Source organism: Hypanus sabinus, chromosome 6 (assembly GCF_030144855.1).
Source record: "Hypanus sabinus isolate sHypSab1 chromosome 6, sHypSab1.hap1, whole genome shotgun sequence".
NCBI lineage: Eukaryota > Metazoa > Chordata > Chondrichthyes > Myliobatiformes > Dasyatidae > Hypanus > Hypanus sabinus.
The window spans coordinates 82,154,179-82,171,403 of NC_082711.1; the positions used below are offsets into that span (position 1 = coordinate 82,154,179).

General features: G+C 37.7%; 1 protein-coding gene across 4 annotated transcripts in view; it reads left to right on the plus strand.

Annotated features, from left to right (window-relative positions):
* The window catches only part of invs (inversin), a 243,103-nt gene that overhangs the window by 41,118 nt on the left and 184,760 nt on the right, over positions 1-17,225 (plus strand). For 3 of the 4 annotated variants that reach the window (XM_059972498.1, XM_059972499.1, XM_059972502.1), the window contains exon 3: positions 16,790-16,925. In XM_059972498.1, the coding sequence (XP_059828481.1) occupies positions 16,790-16,925 (136 nt within the window). Of the gene's footprint in view, positions 1-16,789; positions 16,926-17,225 lie in introns of those variants that run through there. The other variant, XM_059972500.1, reaches the window with a different exon arrangement.

Below are 17,225 nucleotides of genomic sequence, written 5' to 3' on the forward strand. Positions count from 1 at the left end.
TGTCACTGACTCACCAACTGCTGCTGGCCCTTCAAAGTATATCACACCCCCTCCCTCACCCACCAGTGTTTACAGGGCTATACTGAGAAAAATGGCTGTCCTCCCCTTATTTCTCCGGGTGGTTACCCATCTATCTCTGGCCTGCACCTGAGGTATGGCAACCTTACTAAACCTCATGGAAACCATGAGGTTCCCTGATTCTCCACATTCTGCAGGAGGAGTATTCCACTGCTCTGACTGCTATATTGTCTACACTATAAAATGTCACACAATTTTTCACCACTTTTGTCTTCTCTGATTAGCAGCTCTAATTGCTATCTGTGTTTGTTCATGCTAATTAAAATGTTTTCACTTGCATGTTGCTCAGAGAAAAAGATAGATAATGTAAGCAGATTTCCCATGGTTATGGTCAGAACAGTGTTTTCTTAATCCTTAATTCAATAAAGACGATTCAGGTCCAAGTTGTTTTAGGTAGAGAGCTTTGACTCAAAATAATTCATTTTACACTTTTGTGCAATATTATACAAACTCACGATCAGTAATTCTATTCTAATTCCTCCATGGAATTCAAATTTCAGGCCAAAATTTCATATATATGGTTATCATAAATAGTGCAAATTAAAAATAACATTGTTACATTACCAAGTGGAAGCCATGCTACTTCTTTGACAAATTCTGCTTTGTCATTGTCCATCTGACTTAATGGGCCAGGAATTGTTCTTAGCTTTGTGTCTATCTTAGCCTTGTATGTTAAGTTCCTTGGCTGGCTTTCTCTGTTTTCTTTTACTTTAGTATGTAGGTGTCTTATAGCTGAAACTCTTATCTGTTCTCTGTTGAACTCTCTAAACTGCTTTTAAATTCACAAACCCAGGAACAGTGTAGTCTTGCTCTTCACCTGATGAAGAGTGGGCTGGGATGTCAAACGTTATCTTACATTTCACCTAATAGATGATGAAGCAATCTTGCACACCAAACAACCAGCTAAAATTTAGTGCTTGCAGAAACTCTTCAAAGTTATAAACCATTGGTGGTTAATGTTATCTTTCCACATCAGGCTTATGGCACTGGGAAGTCAGTAATGAAATAAAATTTCACCTTCAGCTCGTATTTCAAACTCACTTTGTGAAGTTTTGATAGAAAATCTGGGTTTCCAATTGTTGTAATGTCACGTGAAAGGAAGATAGATACCTGTTCCACTCACAAGGCACCTCACTGCAAATACAAATCAGCAGGGTATTAAAACCACAATGCCCTTTCCCTTCCCAGTGAGCACAAACATTTATTCATGAGCAATGGACAGTGATTGGGTGCAATTCCCTATGCTAATCTTCACCCTTATAGTGCAGTGGTGTCACTTCTGGCCTCAGCACCCAGCTCAGGTCTCTTAACTAAGCACGTTCAGAAGATTTAATTTGAGGTCTTATTGCTTAGTAAAATCCAGATGAACCCCATGTCTCATTTATCCAATGGATTACCACAGTGTGTGTACCCTTTTGTTTCTTGCAATGGGCAAAAGAAATGATATAAAAGTGTATTTTAAGCACTGATTTCACATATTTTGGAAGGAATTATCTAATGGCCTTGATGAAACTCGCTGTGAAAGTCCTTTGTGATTTTGTGATTTGTATTCAGTCCTTGTGAAACTGTAGGTTTTGATATATTGGTCCTTTGTTTACCATCATCATGCCATTCAAGGCATGTGCATGTGCAGCCATCCATTCATTCCTCAAAGTTATAAATACAGTTAAGCCAACCTCTGTAATAGATTTTTCTTCAAGGCCTGCATATCATTTATAGCTCCCTCTCACCCAGATAGAGCATCTCAGCCTCACTAACTATGCAAAGGTCAGCTTTTAGATGTCCGTTATGGAACTCCCTTCATTCCATCACTGCTGCTTGTCAAGTGCCCTCTTCAAAATCAGATTATGGATCAGTAAGAGTTTTCTCTATTTACTGGTAAAAGTATTGAGGATTGTGCCTCTTGAAATTTACTTTAAACCCTTAGCCTCTACACTCCATCCAAACTTCTCATTGGGGAAGATGCCAGCTCTTCCTTTTGCTTCCATAACAAGGACCACTCCATCCCCACAAGCCTTATCATGTCCTCACCATCTCTATGTTCAGCTTTTCTCCTCCCCTCCTCTCTCATTTCCTAGACTTCACTCTATGCAAGTTCAGGCACCTAAAAGAGTCAGCCAGCCTAATTTCTGTCATCTCTTATTATCCACACCCCAATTCTTCAGCCACTTTCAATTTTTTTTAAATTACCATATTTCTATCATTGTTCTGACTCTTTTCTATATTTATTTTTCATCACTGCATCTTAAACACAGCTATTCCTGCTATTATGTACATTGATGCTCACCAACCACTCCCCAGTTCTATCTCCATCTTCAATTATCTTTGTTCCATTCTCTGTCATTTCCTCTCAAAGCTTGCCTTTTATCCAGATCTCTATCATCATTACAATCCACCTTCAGGTCATTTCTCCTGGCTCCCTTATCGCTTGTTTGCTGGCGGTCCTACTGTGTGATATTTTACTTAAGGCAAGTTCTAGCTGCAGTTGTCCATTAAAGAAGCGGGTTATTTAACCCTGTATGCTGGCCTGTGTGTATTCAATATTCCTGCTGTGTTCAATTCACTATTCTTAACAAGTCTTACTGATTTTTCATCCGGATTGAAAGAGGATGTGTTTTGCTGGAAAATGAAATCTAACCCACATTTCAGCAGATGATGGGTGTGGGCTTCAGTTTATCTTTTAAAAAAGCATCCCTAAACCTACACCCTGAAGTGCATCACAATGGATTGGCATGGTGGCACAGCTGGCAGCTGTGGTGCCTCTCAACTCCAGCAGCCCTCTGGTCCTATCTGTGCGGAGTTAGCTTTGTTCTCCCTAGCACTGTGTTTGCTTCTTCATTCTGCTGGGTGGGAGGTTAATTGTCTACTCTTGGTTAGGAACAGTGTTAAGATTCACATCTTCACAGAAAACATAACAGAAATGTAGTTTCAGCTTGCCTTACAGACTTGTTCCACCCACTACCACCATTCAAAGAAATGTTGTTAAGGCTAGGTTATTTAAACTTTCAGAATGAGATTAACAGTTCTTTTTTAGGTAAGTCATAAAAACGAGAAATTCTGCAGATGCTGGAAATCCAAAGCAACGCACACAAAATACTGGAGGAGCTTACCAGGTCAGGCAGCATCTATGGACATGAATGAACAGTGGGCATTTCATTCAGGGCTGGAAAGGAAGGGACGATGGCAGTATAAAAAATGTTGTGGGAGGGGAAGGAGGATAGCTAGTAGGTGACGGGTGAAGCGAGGTGGGTGGGAAAGATAAAGGGCTGGAGAGGAGAGTGGAAAGGGGAGGAGGAGACCCAGTGGGAGGTGATAGGCAGGTGAGATGAGGTAAGAGGCCAAGGTGGGGAGTAGAAGAGAGGGGAGGGGGAGAGAAAAACAATTTTTAACCAGAAGGAGAAATTGATATTCAGGCCATCAGGTTGGAGGCTACCCAGATGGAACATAAGGTGTTGCTCCTCCACCCTGAGGGTGACCTCATCATAAGAGGAGGCCATGGACCAACATGTTGGAATGGGAATGGGAATTTGAATTAAAATGCTTGGCCTCTGGGAAGTTCCTTTCCACTTTTGGTGGATGGAATGGAGGTGCTTGATAAAGCGATTCCCCCAATTCATGACAGGTCTCACCAATGTAGAAGAGGCCACATCAGGAGCACCAGACGTAATAGACGATGGAAATTGCGGAGGATGATGTGTTGGATGTGGAGCCTCATAGGGTGGTAGGTAAGGACAAGGGGAACTCTATCACTGTTAAGGCAGCGGGAAGATGGGATGAGCGCAGATGTCCAGGAACTGGAGGAAATGCAAATGTGGACAGCATCAATGGTGGAGGCGGGAAACCACCATTCTTTGAAAGAGGACATTTCTGATATCCTGAAAAAGAAAGCCTCATCATGGGTACAGATGCAGTGGAGACGAAGGAACTGAGAAAAAGGAATAGTATCTTTACAGGAGGGAATGGGAAGAGGTATAGATAACTGTGGGGATTGGTAGGTTTATAAAAGATGTTGGTTGACAGTTTGTCTCTGGGGATGAAGACAGGAGCAATCAAGAAAGGGGAGGGAAGTGTTGGAAATGGGCCAAGTGAATTTAAGGGCAGGGTGGAAGTTAGAGGCAAAGTTGATGAAATTGATGAGCTCAGCGTGGGTGATTGAAACAGGTAAGTTTTTTGAAGGATTTGGAGTCACAGTGAAACATGATCTGTCTGATTTGTTTATTTGGTTGGAAAAGCTGAATTGCCAAGTGGTGGTGAATTACACTTTGTTCATGGAGACACAATAGACTGCTGATGCTGGAATCTGGAACAACAGAGTATAAAGAGCTCAGCTCTGACTTCAGTTTTTTGTGGTATAATGATAACTGGCATTTTATCTTTCATTGCATGATATTCCTCACTTAAGTGTTTTCTCAGGGATAGTATGTTTTATTTTAAATTTTAGTAAATCTTGTTTGTCACTTTTGTCTTATCTGCAGTGTTACTTCCCTCAAGAAGTTATAGATATAAAAACTAACCCATACACATAGACCACCCCATTTTGAAATGCACAAGAGGTTGCATTTTACATGAAATTTCAGACTGCTGTTCAGAATAGATATGATTAATGATGTTAGCTAGCCCGTTGGGTGTTAATATCCATACAATTAATCACATTGTAACAGAAGGTATGTCACAGTCATGTAAAATCTACAAAACAAACATCACCAAATAAAGCATAGTAAATAATATTTTTAGTGCTTAGATTGAGTCATTAAAAATGGGTTGTAAAATTTATTTTTTGTGGGAGGCCTAAAGCCATAAAAATTAGCATTTTTCTTTGGATTTAAACCATCACAAATTGGGCTGGACAGTCAGATTACTTTTCTAAAAAAACGGCAAAAAGCTTTAATTAACCATTCTTCCATTTGCCTCAGGATATGTAGAGATGAGTTACTGTAGGACTGGTGAAGCATTCCAATGATCGCATGTTGTACTTCCTGCATATGTACTAAATGAAGAATTTTATGCTGATTTCTGTTTAAGTAACTTGAGATGTAGCTGAAAAGCTGTTTAACATGGCAAGCAGTGGCTATTTGGAGTCTCATATGTAAAATATTGCACAGTCACAGTTAAAAGTCTTTGCCTTATTTAATATTAGTGATCTTAGTATGGGCAGAACCTTGCAACAAAATTACTGAATCCCTCAGTCAGCTTATGTTGGTTTATTTAACCATGTACAGACGAGAAATTATTTAAATAAGGTTTAAGCATTTGTGTGGCTTGGATCGAAAATAATAATCATTTAACACATGCAACTATTTAAAAACAGTTTGCTCTAAACATTGTGTAGTATCTAACAGTCACACAAGAGCACACAACTGATGCTAGTTAGAAACTATGGCTACAGTCTCCTGTCCTGATTAAGCAGCATTGTATCCCAAGTAAACAAAGGAAACTCCAGCTATTTTCTCAGTTAGTCTTCCTCCTATAAGAGTTAGAAACATAGAAAACCTACAACAGAATACAGGCCCTTTGGCCCACAGAGTAGAAATTACTAGGCTTACCCATAGCCCTCTATTTTTCTAAGCTCCATGTACCTATCCAAAAGTCTCTTAAAAGACCCTATCTTATCTGCCTCCGCCACTGTTACCGGCAGCCTATTTCACGCGCTCACCACTCTCTTGAGTAAAAGACTTACCCCTAACATCTCTTCTGTACCTACTCCCCAGCACCTTAAACCTCTGCCCTCTCGTGACAACCATTTCAGCCCTGGGGAAAAAGTCTCTGACTATCCAAACTATCAATGTTTCTCATCATCTTTAATTCCAAATAAGCGGCTGCCCTGATTAACCAATGGCCCAATTAACCAGAATCATTTGCTTTCACTGTGTATTTTGGGATGAGATGTTTTGGTTGGAAACACCTAAATGAAAGCAAAAGCAATATACTGCAGATGCTGGATTTCTGAAATTATAATCAATAGTGCTGGAGTGACACCATACACCTGCCATCTTTTACAATTTAGCATGTTGAGATTGATTTCAGTTTGTTCCATATTGTCTTCATTTTGGAGAATTTGATGAGTTTGATTTCATTAAAATGAATGGGAACATTATCTCTGCAGTGGAAAATCATGGCCCATTTTATGTAGTAAAATAATTGTGAGACTTGCAGTGCTCATTATTATCAAAGTGCAAATCAAACACCAGTTCAGGAGCAGTTAAATATGGTAATTAGATTTGTTCTGCAAATGACCCTGGTGCTCCCCAAGCTTTGGAATGGCATCTTGCAGCAGAACTTAGATAATATACTGTCTACCCACGAATGAATATGTTTTCTTGTGTAAGTGTACTTTTAGTGACACGCTAAATCATAATAATTGCCATGAGTTATCTCAAGCGCTGTGAATAAAATTTTACACTGCTTGGTTCTATAGGTTTTATTTATTGTTAGAGATCTTTTACAAATATTAGAATCTGGTTTCTTTTGTCTTTTATATCAAGTTTGCATATTGAATTTTTTATCCTTCCTCATTATACTTTTTTCACATCATTTGACTTTGATAGCATCAGAATGCTTTTTTCAGGTTCAGCTCTGGTATTAATTAGTCTGTATTCTGAAGGGTTAAGATATAGATGTGGACCTGTTCACATAGGTCCTGATTCCTTGTGGCGTCTACTGTTCCAAAATGTCTTTCTCAGAGCAGTAAATGCTAGAGTAAAAGCCCATAGAAATATTATGATGAAGGGTCTCGGCCCAAAACATTGGCTGTACTCTTTTCCGTAGATGCATTTTGTGTGTGTGGCTTGGATTTCCAGCATCTGCAGATTTTCTCTTGTTTGTGATAGAAATATTATAGTTAGGTACCGGTGTAGTTATTGGTTGATATCAGAATATTTAGACGACCATAGTATTTGGACAATATCCTTCATTTACCTTCTAAATATGTTTGATGTTAACTCCATTTGTTGCATTTCTTAAATATTTTTCAGTTGTTTCAAAATATTTTGTTTGAAAAATACTGTGTCACAGGATGAATAAACTGTAATGTGTGTGACTTAACTCTTGATTTAAGTTGAATAAAGGGAGATCAATAAAAGTAGAAGAAATAAAGGTGTTTTCTGTGCTTTGGTATTTACTGTAAAAGTAGTCTGCAGTTATTTTGAGATGTTTAAATCTCTGGGCTGTTGGGTGCAGAAAATCCACCACATTGATGGACGCTTGGAAAAATTGCCATTGTTCCTGGAAAAAGTGATGGTTCACTTAGAATAGATTCTTGGTATTGGTTGGAATAGTATCCTAATGACCATGACTATTATACTACTGGTTTGATCTCGGTAAAGGATATCAGTTAATGAAGAGCATTTGAAATGGGGGATAAAGGTACAAATTTGAAATTACATGGAATGCAATAGAATAATCCTTCACCATTTTACCATTTTTACCATAGAACATAAATACATATTTATGCACATTTTATTGATTTCTGCTTCTAGTTTCATTTTTCATGTCAGCATGGTGGTTGTTCAGATAGCACTTTTAAGAAAAGGTGTTCACTAAAAACGATTTGTTAGCTTATTTTGACAATAAGCAGTTTGTAAGCAATGTGTTGCGAAATCTCTGGACCAAAGCACTTGTGTTGTTAGCATGACCTATCCTTTGTGATATTTTAAAACTGTGTGTTAGATCTTGCTGGCTCAGTAGGTAGGTGCTCCCAACTAACTGGAATTGCTGTCTACCTACATGATCTGGGTGTAAGAGGTTAATTCAATTGGCCTATTTCACCCTGTCATTCAGCTGCATGGCTTAAGTGATCGATGACAGAGTAAGAACATACTTTCCTTATGAAGGTCTTGAGAGCCTTTGACGATCTGCTAAATTGGTAGTTCTGAAAGCTGTGAGTGATTTTAAATAGTTAATGTCTGACATTCACTAATGTTGCTAATGTTCAAGTATAGTATATGCTCAAAAATAATTACCAAAGTATCCATAAGTAATTAATACATTTAAAGCAATAAATCAAATAATTAAAATGCAACTTGCTTTCTTCTTTGCACTAAATTCAGTCTCATTGTCATGTGTTAGGAAGCCTGAAGTCCCACACCAAGAAGGGCTAATTCCCTTAAACCAGGCATGGGCAAACTATGGCCCGCAGGCCATATGCGGCTCGTTGAGCTTTTTAATCCGGCCCGCAGAACTTGATGAAATTATATTAATAAACCTTGTTAAAGTTTTTTCCCCGCAATTCTGGCGTTTTCCCAATAGATGACACACTATATATACATTTGTGGCGACACATTTCCTGGCACATCCGAACTGGCTCACAATTAGCCAGCGTTCCGGCTAAGGGAGATAGCCTGCGGAGATTTGCGAGCACAGAGCTTTGGAGCCTCTGCGCCACGGGGGGGGGGGGGGCAGGTTGAGGGAGGCTTAAAAGTGAGGCTGGGGATTTCAAATAAAGTTCTTTTCTTCGACTGCAGTTACCGACTCCGTGTCGTAATTTTAGCGCTGCATGTAGCACACCGCTACACATTGACCTTTGTTGAGGTGCAGCGTATTACTCCACATTTGCGCTTTACTCTTTGTTCGGCTCGACCTATTTGTGTGAACACGCGTTCAGCGTCATGAACATCAACAAAGCCAGCCACAGATCCAAGTTAACTGACCAACACCTCAGATCCATCCTGAGAATCGCCACAACAAAACTAAATCCAGACTTTGATGCGCTGGCTAAAAAGGGAGACCAACAACACTGTTCCCACTGAAATTAAAAATAAGTTTCTTCTTTGTGTTATGTAAAAAATGCATTTGAAAATATTTTTTTCAATAAGCCTTACATGTTACATGTCATTTCTGTTAAGTGATGGACATGAGTAGTGCGCAGGTGCACGTACGTTCTCAAAATAAAAAATGCACTCCAGATCAAATAACGCGCTCCGCATACTGGCGCAATGTCACTGTTATGTCTTTGTGCTGGTCATTGTTGAGTTTTGGCACAGGGGACAATTGAATAAGAAGGAGCAGGACAAGTAGACCTGCATCTCCTACCGTTTTTGAAATAAAGACAGGAGGAGAGTGATGATGATAATATCTTGAAGGATAACAGAATTTTCAGTGCTTTAAAATAGTAACTGTTGCTATTAAAAAAAAGCTGTATTTTATTCATTTAATTTTCAGTGTTTTAAAAGTCATTTCAATGAATAGCTAAATACCATGGGACTTCAAAGATAGATATTTTGTTGTAATGCATTTGTTCATTTTCAATTGAAATTAAAGCACATGTTCTCTACATATCCCATGATATTTTATTTTCTCTTATGAGGTGTATTACCAAAACACTCCGTCCATCTGCTCCTGGTCCGGCCCCCCTGTCAAATTTTAGAACCCTTTGTGGCCCACAAGTCAAAAAGTTTGCCCACCCCTGCCTTAAACCATCCTATTCGTAAATTAACCAGCGAACTCCCAAACATTACAGTTCAGCAACATTATGATGACTTTGAAACTTTGCACCAAAATTTTCTTTTATTTTTGTCCTAATTGTGTTCTATTTTGTAAAAAGAATTGTGCATGATTTATGTTTATGTTTTTTGTGATGTTATGTGCCAATAATGCTGCTGCAGTTCAGTTTTTCTTTGTACCTGTACATTCATATATTTATGCATAGGACAGTAACCTCAACTTTGACATTGAGGAACCAGGAATCAAATTCTCCAGGATTATGCTGAGGAATCTCATCAGAAACTCCTGTGCTGCTCGATTCCAAGTGGACTTAATTGACAAATTGATTTATTATGGCCATGTGTACTGAGGTACAGTGAAAAACTTGCATACTGTCCATACAGATCATTTCATTACAAAGGTGATAAAACAATCACAGAATGCAGAATAAGTTGTTATAGTTACAGAGAAAGTACAGTGCAGGCAGACAATAAGATGCAAGGCTATAACCAGGTAGATTGTGAGATCAATGGGGACAACCAGTTAGTAGCCTTACAGCAGTGAGATAGAACCTGTCCTTTAGCCTGGTGTTACATACTTTCGGGCTTTTGTAACTTCTTCCCGATGGGAGGGGTGCAAAGAGAGAATGTATAGATGGAGTTCATGACTATATTAGCTGCTTAGAGGCAGTGAGAAGTTTACATGGAGGGGAGACTGGTTTCCGTAATGTGCTGAGCTGTGTCTGAAACTCTCTGTAGTCTTGTCAAAGGAAGAGCAATTGTCATTCAAGTTGTGATGCATCTGGATAGGGTGCTTTCTATGGTGCATTAATAAAAATTGGTGAGGGTCAAAAGATTACATGCCGAATTTCTTTAGCCTTCTGAGAAAGTAGAGTAAACTTATGGGTTTGGCCTTGAAATTTGGCATTATACACTAAGCTTTTTTCATTTGGACACTGCATGTGTGGATCTTAGAACAGCTTTAAAAGGCTGCACCCCAGTGATTGCATTTGGAATGATCAGTGTTAGTTCATGAGATCAGGCCCAATGCATTTCATTGATAACCATGTTCAAACTTTTACATGGAAGCTGTCAGGACAAACTTTCACTTGGCTTAGAGAAAGGGGTTAGGAGTATTTTAACTATGGCAATCTTTATAGAAATATTAGAAAATATATGTGATCTAATGATGACAGTTGCTCGAGGCTGGATGTATTAATGGGAGGGTAATTAATTAAGAACATGATTACAGGAAATTCCAAGGAGAAAAGAAGTACAAAATTAAATTTAGGGTTGAAGTCACTAAGGATGAGGGATCACTTAGTGCAGAAACAAATTAGAACATTGGAACCAATACATTTTCGAAGTATTTTAGAGGAGAGTAGCAAATGACAATAATGAATGTAGAAGCCTGGTTGAAGATGTAATGTTCAATAGAAAAATATACATACAAGGAGCAAGCCTACTTAATGCTACAACATGTTAATAATTTGGCTCAATTTGCCTAAAAAGCAGTAGTTTTAATTATTGAGCCAGGAGCCATTGTAATGAGCAGTAAAAATGACTGTATTCATTAAGAGTTGGAGACCTCGAACAGTGTTAGAAATAAATGTGTAGAAGATCAATACAAAGGATTGGAGGCAAAGAAGGGAGGATAGAGAAAGAGAAAGTTTCACTAATTGCTAGTAATAGTCATTGGCATTACTATTCAGTGTTGGGACAATAGAGTGAAGAAGAGATTTCTCATTTAACTGACAAGTCTATGACTGGGGAAATATGGCTTAATTGTAAGAATACTTGAAATGTAACTTAAAAATCAAAAAGCTATAGATATTGGAAATCTGAAATTAAAAATATAAAACACTAGAAGCACTCAGCTTGTCAGTTTCAGGGCTGAAACTGAAAAAGGGTGAAAACAAATTAGTTTTTAATAGCAGAGAAGATGGTGGAGAGATGGTAGAACAAAGGGACTATCTCTGATAGGGTGAGACGAAATTGGTTAATGTATCTTTGTCTGAAATGTATTGCTAACAATGAGGCTCCAGGATATGCCTTGCAGGCCTGACTGCACTAACAGAAAAAGAAATGGAGCCAAGATGATGAGAAGGAGTAATGGCCATTACAAATGGCCATCTTTAATGACCGAGTTTTCTAAATTTGGAGAATTTAATATCGAGTTCAGAAAGCTGAAACTTTCCCAGACAGAAAATGGGATGTTATTGTTCAAGCTCGTTTTGGGGTCTCATTCTAGCACTGAAAGAGGTCATAGGTTAAAGTGGGATTGCAGAGGTGGATTGAAGCGGCAGGGAACAAAAAGCCCAGTGTGTTTGGCTTCTCTAATGTAGAATAAATTGTACAAGTGTGTCTTCTGTATCTTTACATATCAAGTGAATGAACACCAGTGTTACTGTCAAAGTAGATTGTTAATTAACACCTTGTGCCCTGCATCAATTTTTCCATGTGCCTTTTTGAGAATATAATTTTGAATACAGTACATTCAAAGAAAATGTAACACACCACCTCCATCTAGTGGTCGATTACACAAAAACCTATGCACTAGAAACAGATTAACTGTTCTATGTTTTCCTGGAGTGCTCTGTGGATAGTGTTCTGTAGTACATTCTGTATGATTCCAATTTGTAGGATGGTAGTACTGTGTAAAAAAATGTATTTTGTATTGCATATCAAGATATTGTCCCAGTACAATTCATTTTTAATTACAATGAGATCTCGGAAAATGTTTATCGAATTTTGAGGTATGATGATTTGTATTTACAAGTTATTTTCTTGTCCATTATAACTATTTGAACTCTGTAACATCAGCTAATTATATATTTGTTATTTATTTACTTGGTAATGAAAGATTGTCGTACATGTTATGAACTTGACTGAGAAACGTTACTGCAAAACAGTGATGTCTGAAGTTAAAGTCCTTTCAGTCAACAATTCCACAGCAAACTTATTGTTATATTTTATTGCTGATTTATAGCTATCAACAGTACTTCCTTATTTGTATAGTGCTATCAACAAAGTTAAATGTCTAGAGATATCATGCAAAACATTTACACTTAAGATTTAAGTATAAGGTGCTATTAGGATAGGTGCAATGTAAAATTTATATGCCTTGATAAAGGAGAGAGAAATTTAAGGAATGAGTTATGTAGTTTAGAGGCTAAGCAGTTATTTATTTATTTATTGAGATACAGCCATGGGGTAGGTCCTTCCAGTTCTTCAAGCCACATGCCCAGCAATCCCCCAGTTTAATCCTAACCTAATCCGGGACAATATAAAATGGTACATTTTTGGACTGTGGGAGGAAACTGGAGCACTTGGAGGAAACCCACATGGTCATATGAAGAACGTACAAACTCCTTACAGGCAGCGGCAGGAATGGTGAGCTGTTCAAGTCTAGGATTGGTATTGGTTAATTATTGTCACATGTACCAAGCTGCAGTAAAAAGCTTGTCTTACGTACAGTTTATACAGATCATGTTATTACACAGTGCAGTGAGCCAGAATAAGGTGAAGTAATATCAATGAAGAATAAAGTGTAAAAGCTATGAGTAAAGTATAGTGCAGGTAGACAATAAAGAGCGAGATCATAATGAGGTAGTTTGTGAGGCTGAGCTTCAATCTTATTGTACAAGAGGACCTGATAACAGTGGAATTGATACTGTCCTTAGGCCTGGTAGTACATGCGTTCAGACTTTCATATCTTCTGCCTGATGACAAGAGGCGAGAAAGGAGAATGTTGGGGTGGATGGTGGTCTTCGATTATGCTTGCTTTACTGCAAGAAGTATAGATAGAATCCATTGAGATTGCCAGCTACCTCAATAGATCTTAAGAGTTCTAGGTCTAAAGGCGATAAGAAATTGGAAAGCAACAAAAAGGAATTGAAATTAAAGATAAGAATTTTTAAAACTGAGATATTGCTTATTTAGAGCCAGAAGCCAAGGTTTGTAGATCAGGAAATAGTGCTGGTGTGGGGAAAACAAATAAGGAACTCTGAATTTGATGTGAGTTGGAATATGGGTGCCGGTTGTCAGATTAAGCTTATTGTTTGTGACCTTACTAAAGATCTTTGCAATGTAGTTTTATAGACTTATTTGCCCAAAAGAGAGAGAATTTTTTTTATCAGAGATGGTTTTTTCTTAAGGTGCAGTTCTTTATAAATGATTCTGAAGGGTCTTTGAATGAAGTTGTGGAGGTAGATTTCTTGAATACACTTTCGACTGGGAATTGAGACATAATGTAAATAGACAAGCTTATGTCTGAAAATACTTTTGTTTTAAAGGTACCAACTCTTCCTCTACTAGCTGATGTAAAATATCTGCATTTGTTTGTCAAGCTAAACAATCAATGTTAACATGATATAACATGAAATTGTAGCTGCTTGCTGATTTGACATGAAAGAAACATCAACAAATTAAAAATCTTGCTGTTGAGGAATGAAATTGAGATGTTGATTTTCATTGCATGGGATTTTAATTCTTTAATTTACTGTTAAGAAAAGTGATAATTTCCCTCTTAATTTATAGGGGAAGGAAGATATTGAGAAAATGGAGGTGCTATCTTAAATTTTAAAATCTGTTGAATAGCTAAAACAGCTGTTAGATCAACATCTATAATTTAGTACATTTGTTCTGAATGTTTCATCTTTTGGAATATGGGTAAATCAAGAACTTGCTTATTAAAATGGTTGTTCAAAACACAATAAGCAGTTACTATATAAGAGCTTCAATGACTTTGAAAGTACACTTTATGATGTTGAAATCAAATACTGAATGGCAACTGTATGATGCAATCTTCAAATTTGCTTTTTCTTTAAGATGCACTGGTTCAGTTTTGTTTGGGGGGGGGAATTAGAGAGGTAGGAAAGTTTAAGTATCTTAATTACAATTATCTTCCAAGCAGCTTAACAGTTTAATATTTACAACAGTACATGTGAAAATGATTGTGTTTAAATCTCAACAGTTTTGGCACAGAAAAGCTCCAAATCTTTCATGAGAATTACTGATGCATTCCATAGCAGTTGCTAAGGTTTTAGACTGTGGGAGGAAAGTTAAGTGATTGAGGAGTTCCTATCACGCAAGTGTGCTGAGAGTGAATGCTGTGGTAATAATGTGGTGAATCTATGACGCTTGTTGGGGTTAAGCATGAAAATACAAGAGTTCAAATACCACCAAAAATGTACTAACTTACCATTCTCATAAATTCCATTGTGCTTATTAAAAAATAAAAAAAGGAAGAAATCCTCTGTGGTTACACAAGAATAAATAACAGACTCTTGAGCAATAAAAAAATTATCCTTGGTATTGCACATATGAAGATGACAATTTCTTTTTGAATATCTTTGAAAATTATTTGGTGTTTTATAAATATTTGTTGAAATCTGACTTGCTTTCACTAGCATTTATTATGGTTGGCCTCAAAACAGTTGATTAATCAAGTGTTTTGTGTTGAATTATTTATTCTTAAATGATTGTACGTCAGACAAAGCTGGGGGTCAGTGTCCTGGAAATTCACAAATGTGGCAGAATATGATTACTATATGCTGATAATGAGGTTGTCAAAATGCTTGAAAGAGTCAATAACATATCTTAAATTATACGTCCAGCTGTTTCTGTTGTTAGATTAGGTACTTTAATTAACAAATAGATTCTGCCTGTAGTTCATTCATGGTTCTCTCGCTGCAAAGTCAGGTTATAGTTCAAACCCTGCCCCGGGCATTAAACACTAAATGCTTGTTTACCTTCAACATTAAGAGGGAAAAACAGAGATGCTCTGTTCTGAAATCTGTTTGCTCATCTAGGTAGAAGAAAATGTCTTCATATCTTTAGTTTTGGAAATTCTCCCTGATGTGCTAATTAATAATCATCCCTCAACCACTATCACAATAATAGATTACCAGATCTTTAACTTACTGTTGTTTAGGAAAGTTATGATATAATTGCTGTGTTCCTTAAGATGTGAAATATCTCCTACCTGCTCCCCTCTCCCTCGCCTGTGGAGAGTTTCTCACAAAGCTTGTACTCTGAAAAAATTACTAAAGGTAGATGATTGGGGGTATGTTTTGACGAAGTTGGTTTATTTGTGCAAGATCAGAAAATTGAGAGTGTAATGCCCTGGTTTCATATTTTTTTACTGTTACGCTGTGTGTATTTCATTTTGTGCTCTTCTGTGAGAGCTGCTTGTTTTCAGCAAATGTTTGGTTACTGTAGAAGATAGGAGAGAGGCGAAACGTGTACCATTCAATTAGGATGTTCGGATTAAGGGGAGGTTTCTCTGGTGAGGGACACTAAGGTTGAGCTTTTGTTCGAGAGGAGATGAAGAGAGTTGTGTATGATCCGGTGGGAGAGCTGTTTGAGATGGGTTGCAAGCACACAAGGTGATGTGTGCTTTCACCTTGACCGAGAGCCCAGTGCACGAGTGACAGAGAAGTTGAAGATGAGCTCCAGCTTGTGCACATTTGACTGTTTAATTAGAATGGGCCCTTTTCTTTTTGTTATTCTTTACTAACCCTTTAGCAAAGTTTCATAAATATAATTCCTTTAATCATTTGCAGTGTACTGTCTGTTATTGTGTGGCATTAATTTGTAACAGGATAGTGAATTACACAGCATCTACACAAACGGGGTTTGGGGTGGGCTCACACCTCAATCTCACAAGTTTGGTGGGGCCGGAGATTGTCTTCCCTGGACTTACGCAGCTGAGGAAGCCAGGGTGTTTCAAGAGCCGTGGGGAAACTGGCACAAAAGAGGAGATGAGGCCTAGGATACAGGAGCCATGATCATACTGACTGGCAGTCCAGTGTTCTGGAGATGCATGGCCTACTCCTGTTCTTATTTTATTGCATTCTTATGTATCAACAAGCTTATACCACTATCTTTCAGATAGCAGCAACACAGTTAGGATCAGTATGTCTTGACTCCACCCTTTAACAGGCATTCCTATTATTCTCTCCTCTCCAGTTTAAGATGTGCTTGTTTCTTAAGACTAGCTTTTTTTTGTAATTTATTTTTTATTGAACTTCATCATCAAACAAACATTATTTCAGATGTTCAGATTATGTATTTCAGGTATTATACATATGTATGTATAATCATATGCCACAAATCTCCACATATTATTTAACTGAGGTATACACTTAAGACTAGTTTTAGTGAAAGGCCACTAACCTAAAGATCTTCCCTCCCCAAAGTTGCTCCTTATCCTTTGAATGCTTCCAGCATTTTCCATTTTATTTACAATCTCCATACAATTAAATTATTCGACTGAAATTGTGTTCTTCCAGGCTGGAACCTTGATTCGACCTGACAGGAGTGCGAGGGGCACAGAAAGCTGGGTGCCGAATGGCTCAATGCTGACCTCCCAAGTACATGCAGCTGCTGTTAATGGAGACAAGTGTACATTGCATAAGCTCATAGCAGGTGAGCAACTTTATGAATAGCATAGTGCTGAAAGAATGCATGACGTATACTTATTTCTGTTAGGTTAAAGAAAAGGCATGAATATCTGAAAATGTAAAATTAAATGCTTTTAATGCATTTAAGGTAACGTGGATTCAAATGCTCTTATTTTCACTTGATGTGCTTCCTTTAAAAATACAAAAGCAAATAATGTCATTGGTGAGAGTGTATGCACAAAATGAAGCTTAACCAGAGATGAAACCTCTACCATTTTTACTTCTGCATCCACAGCTTTTCCAAAAATCTTACATCTGTGCTTAA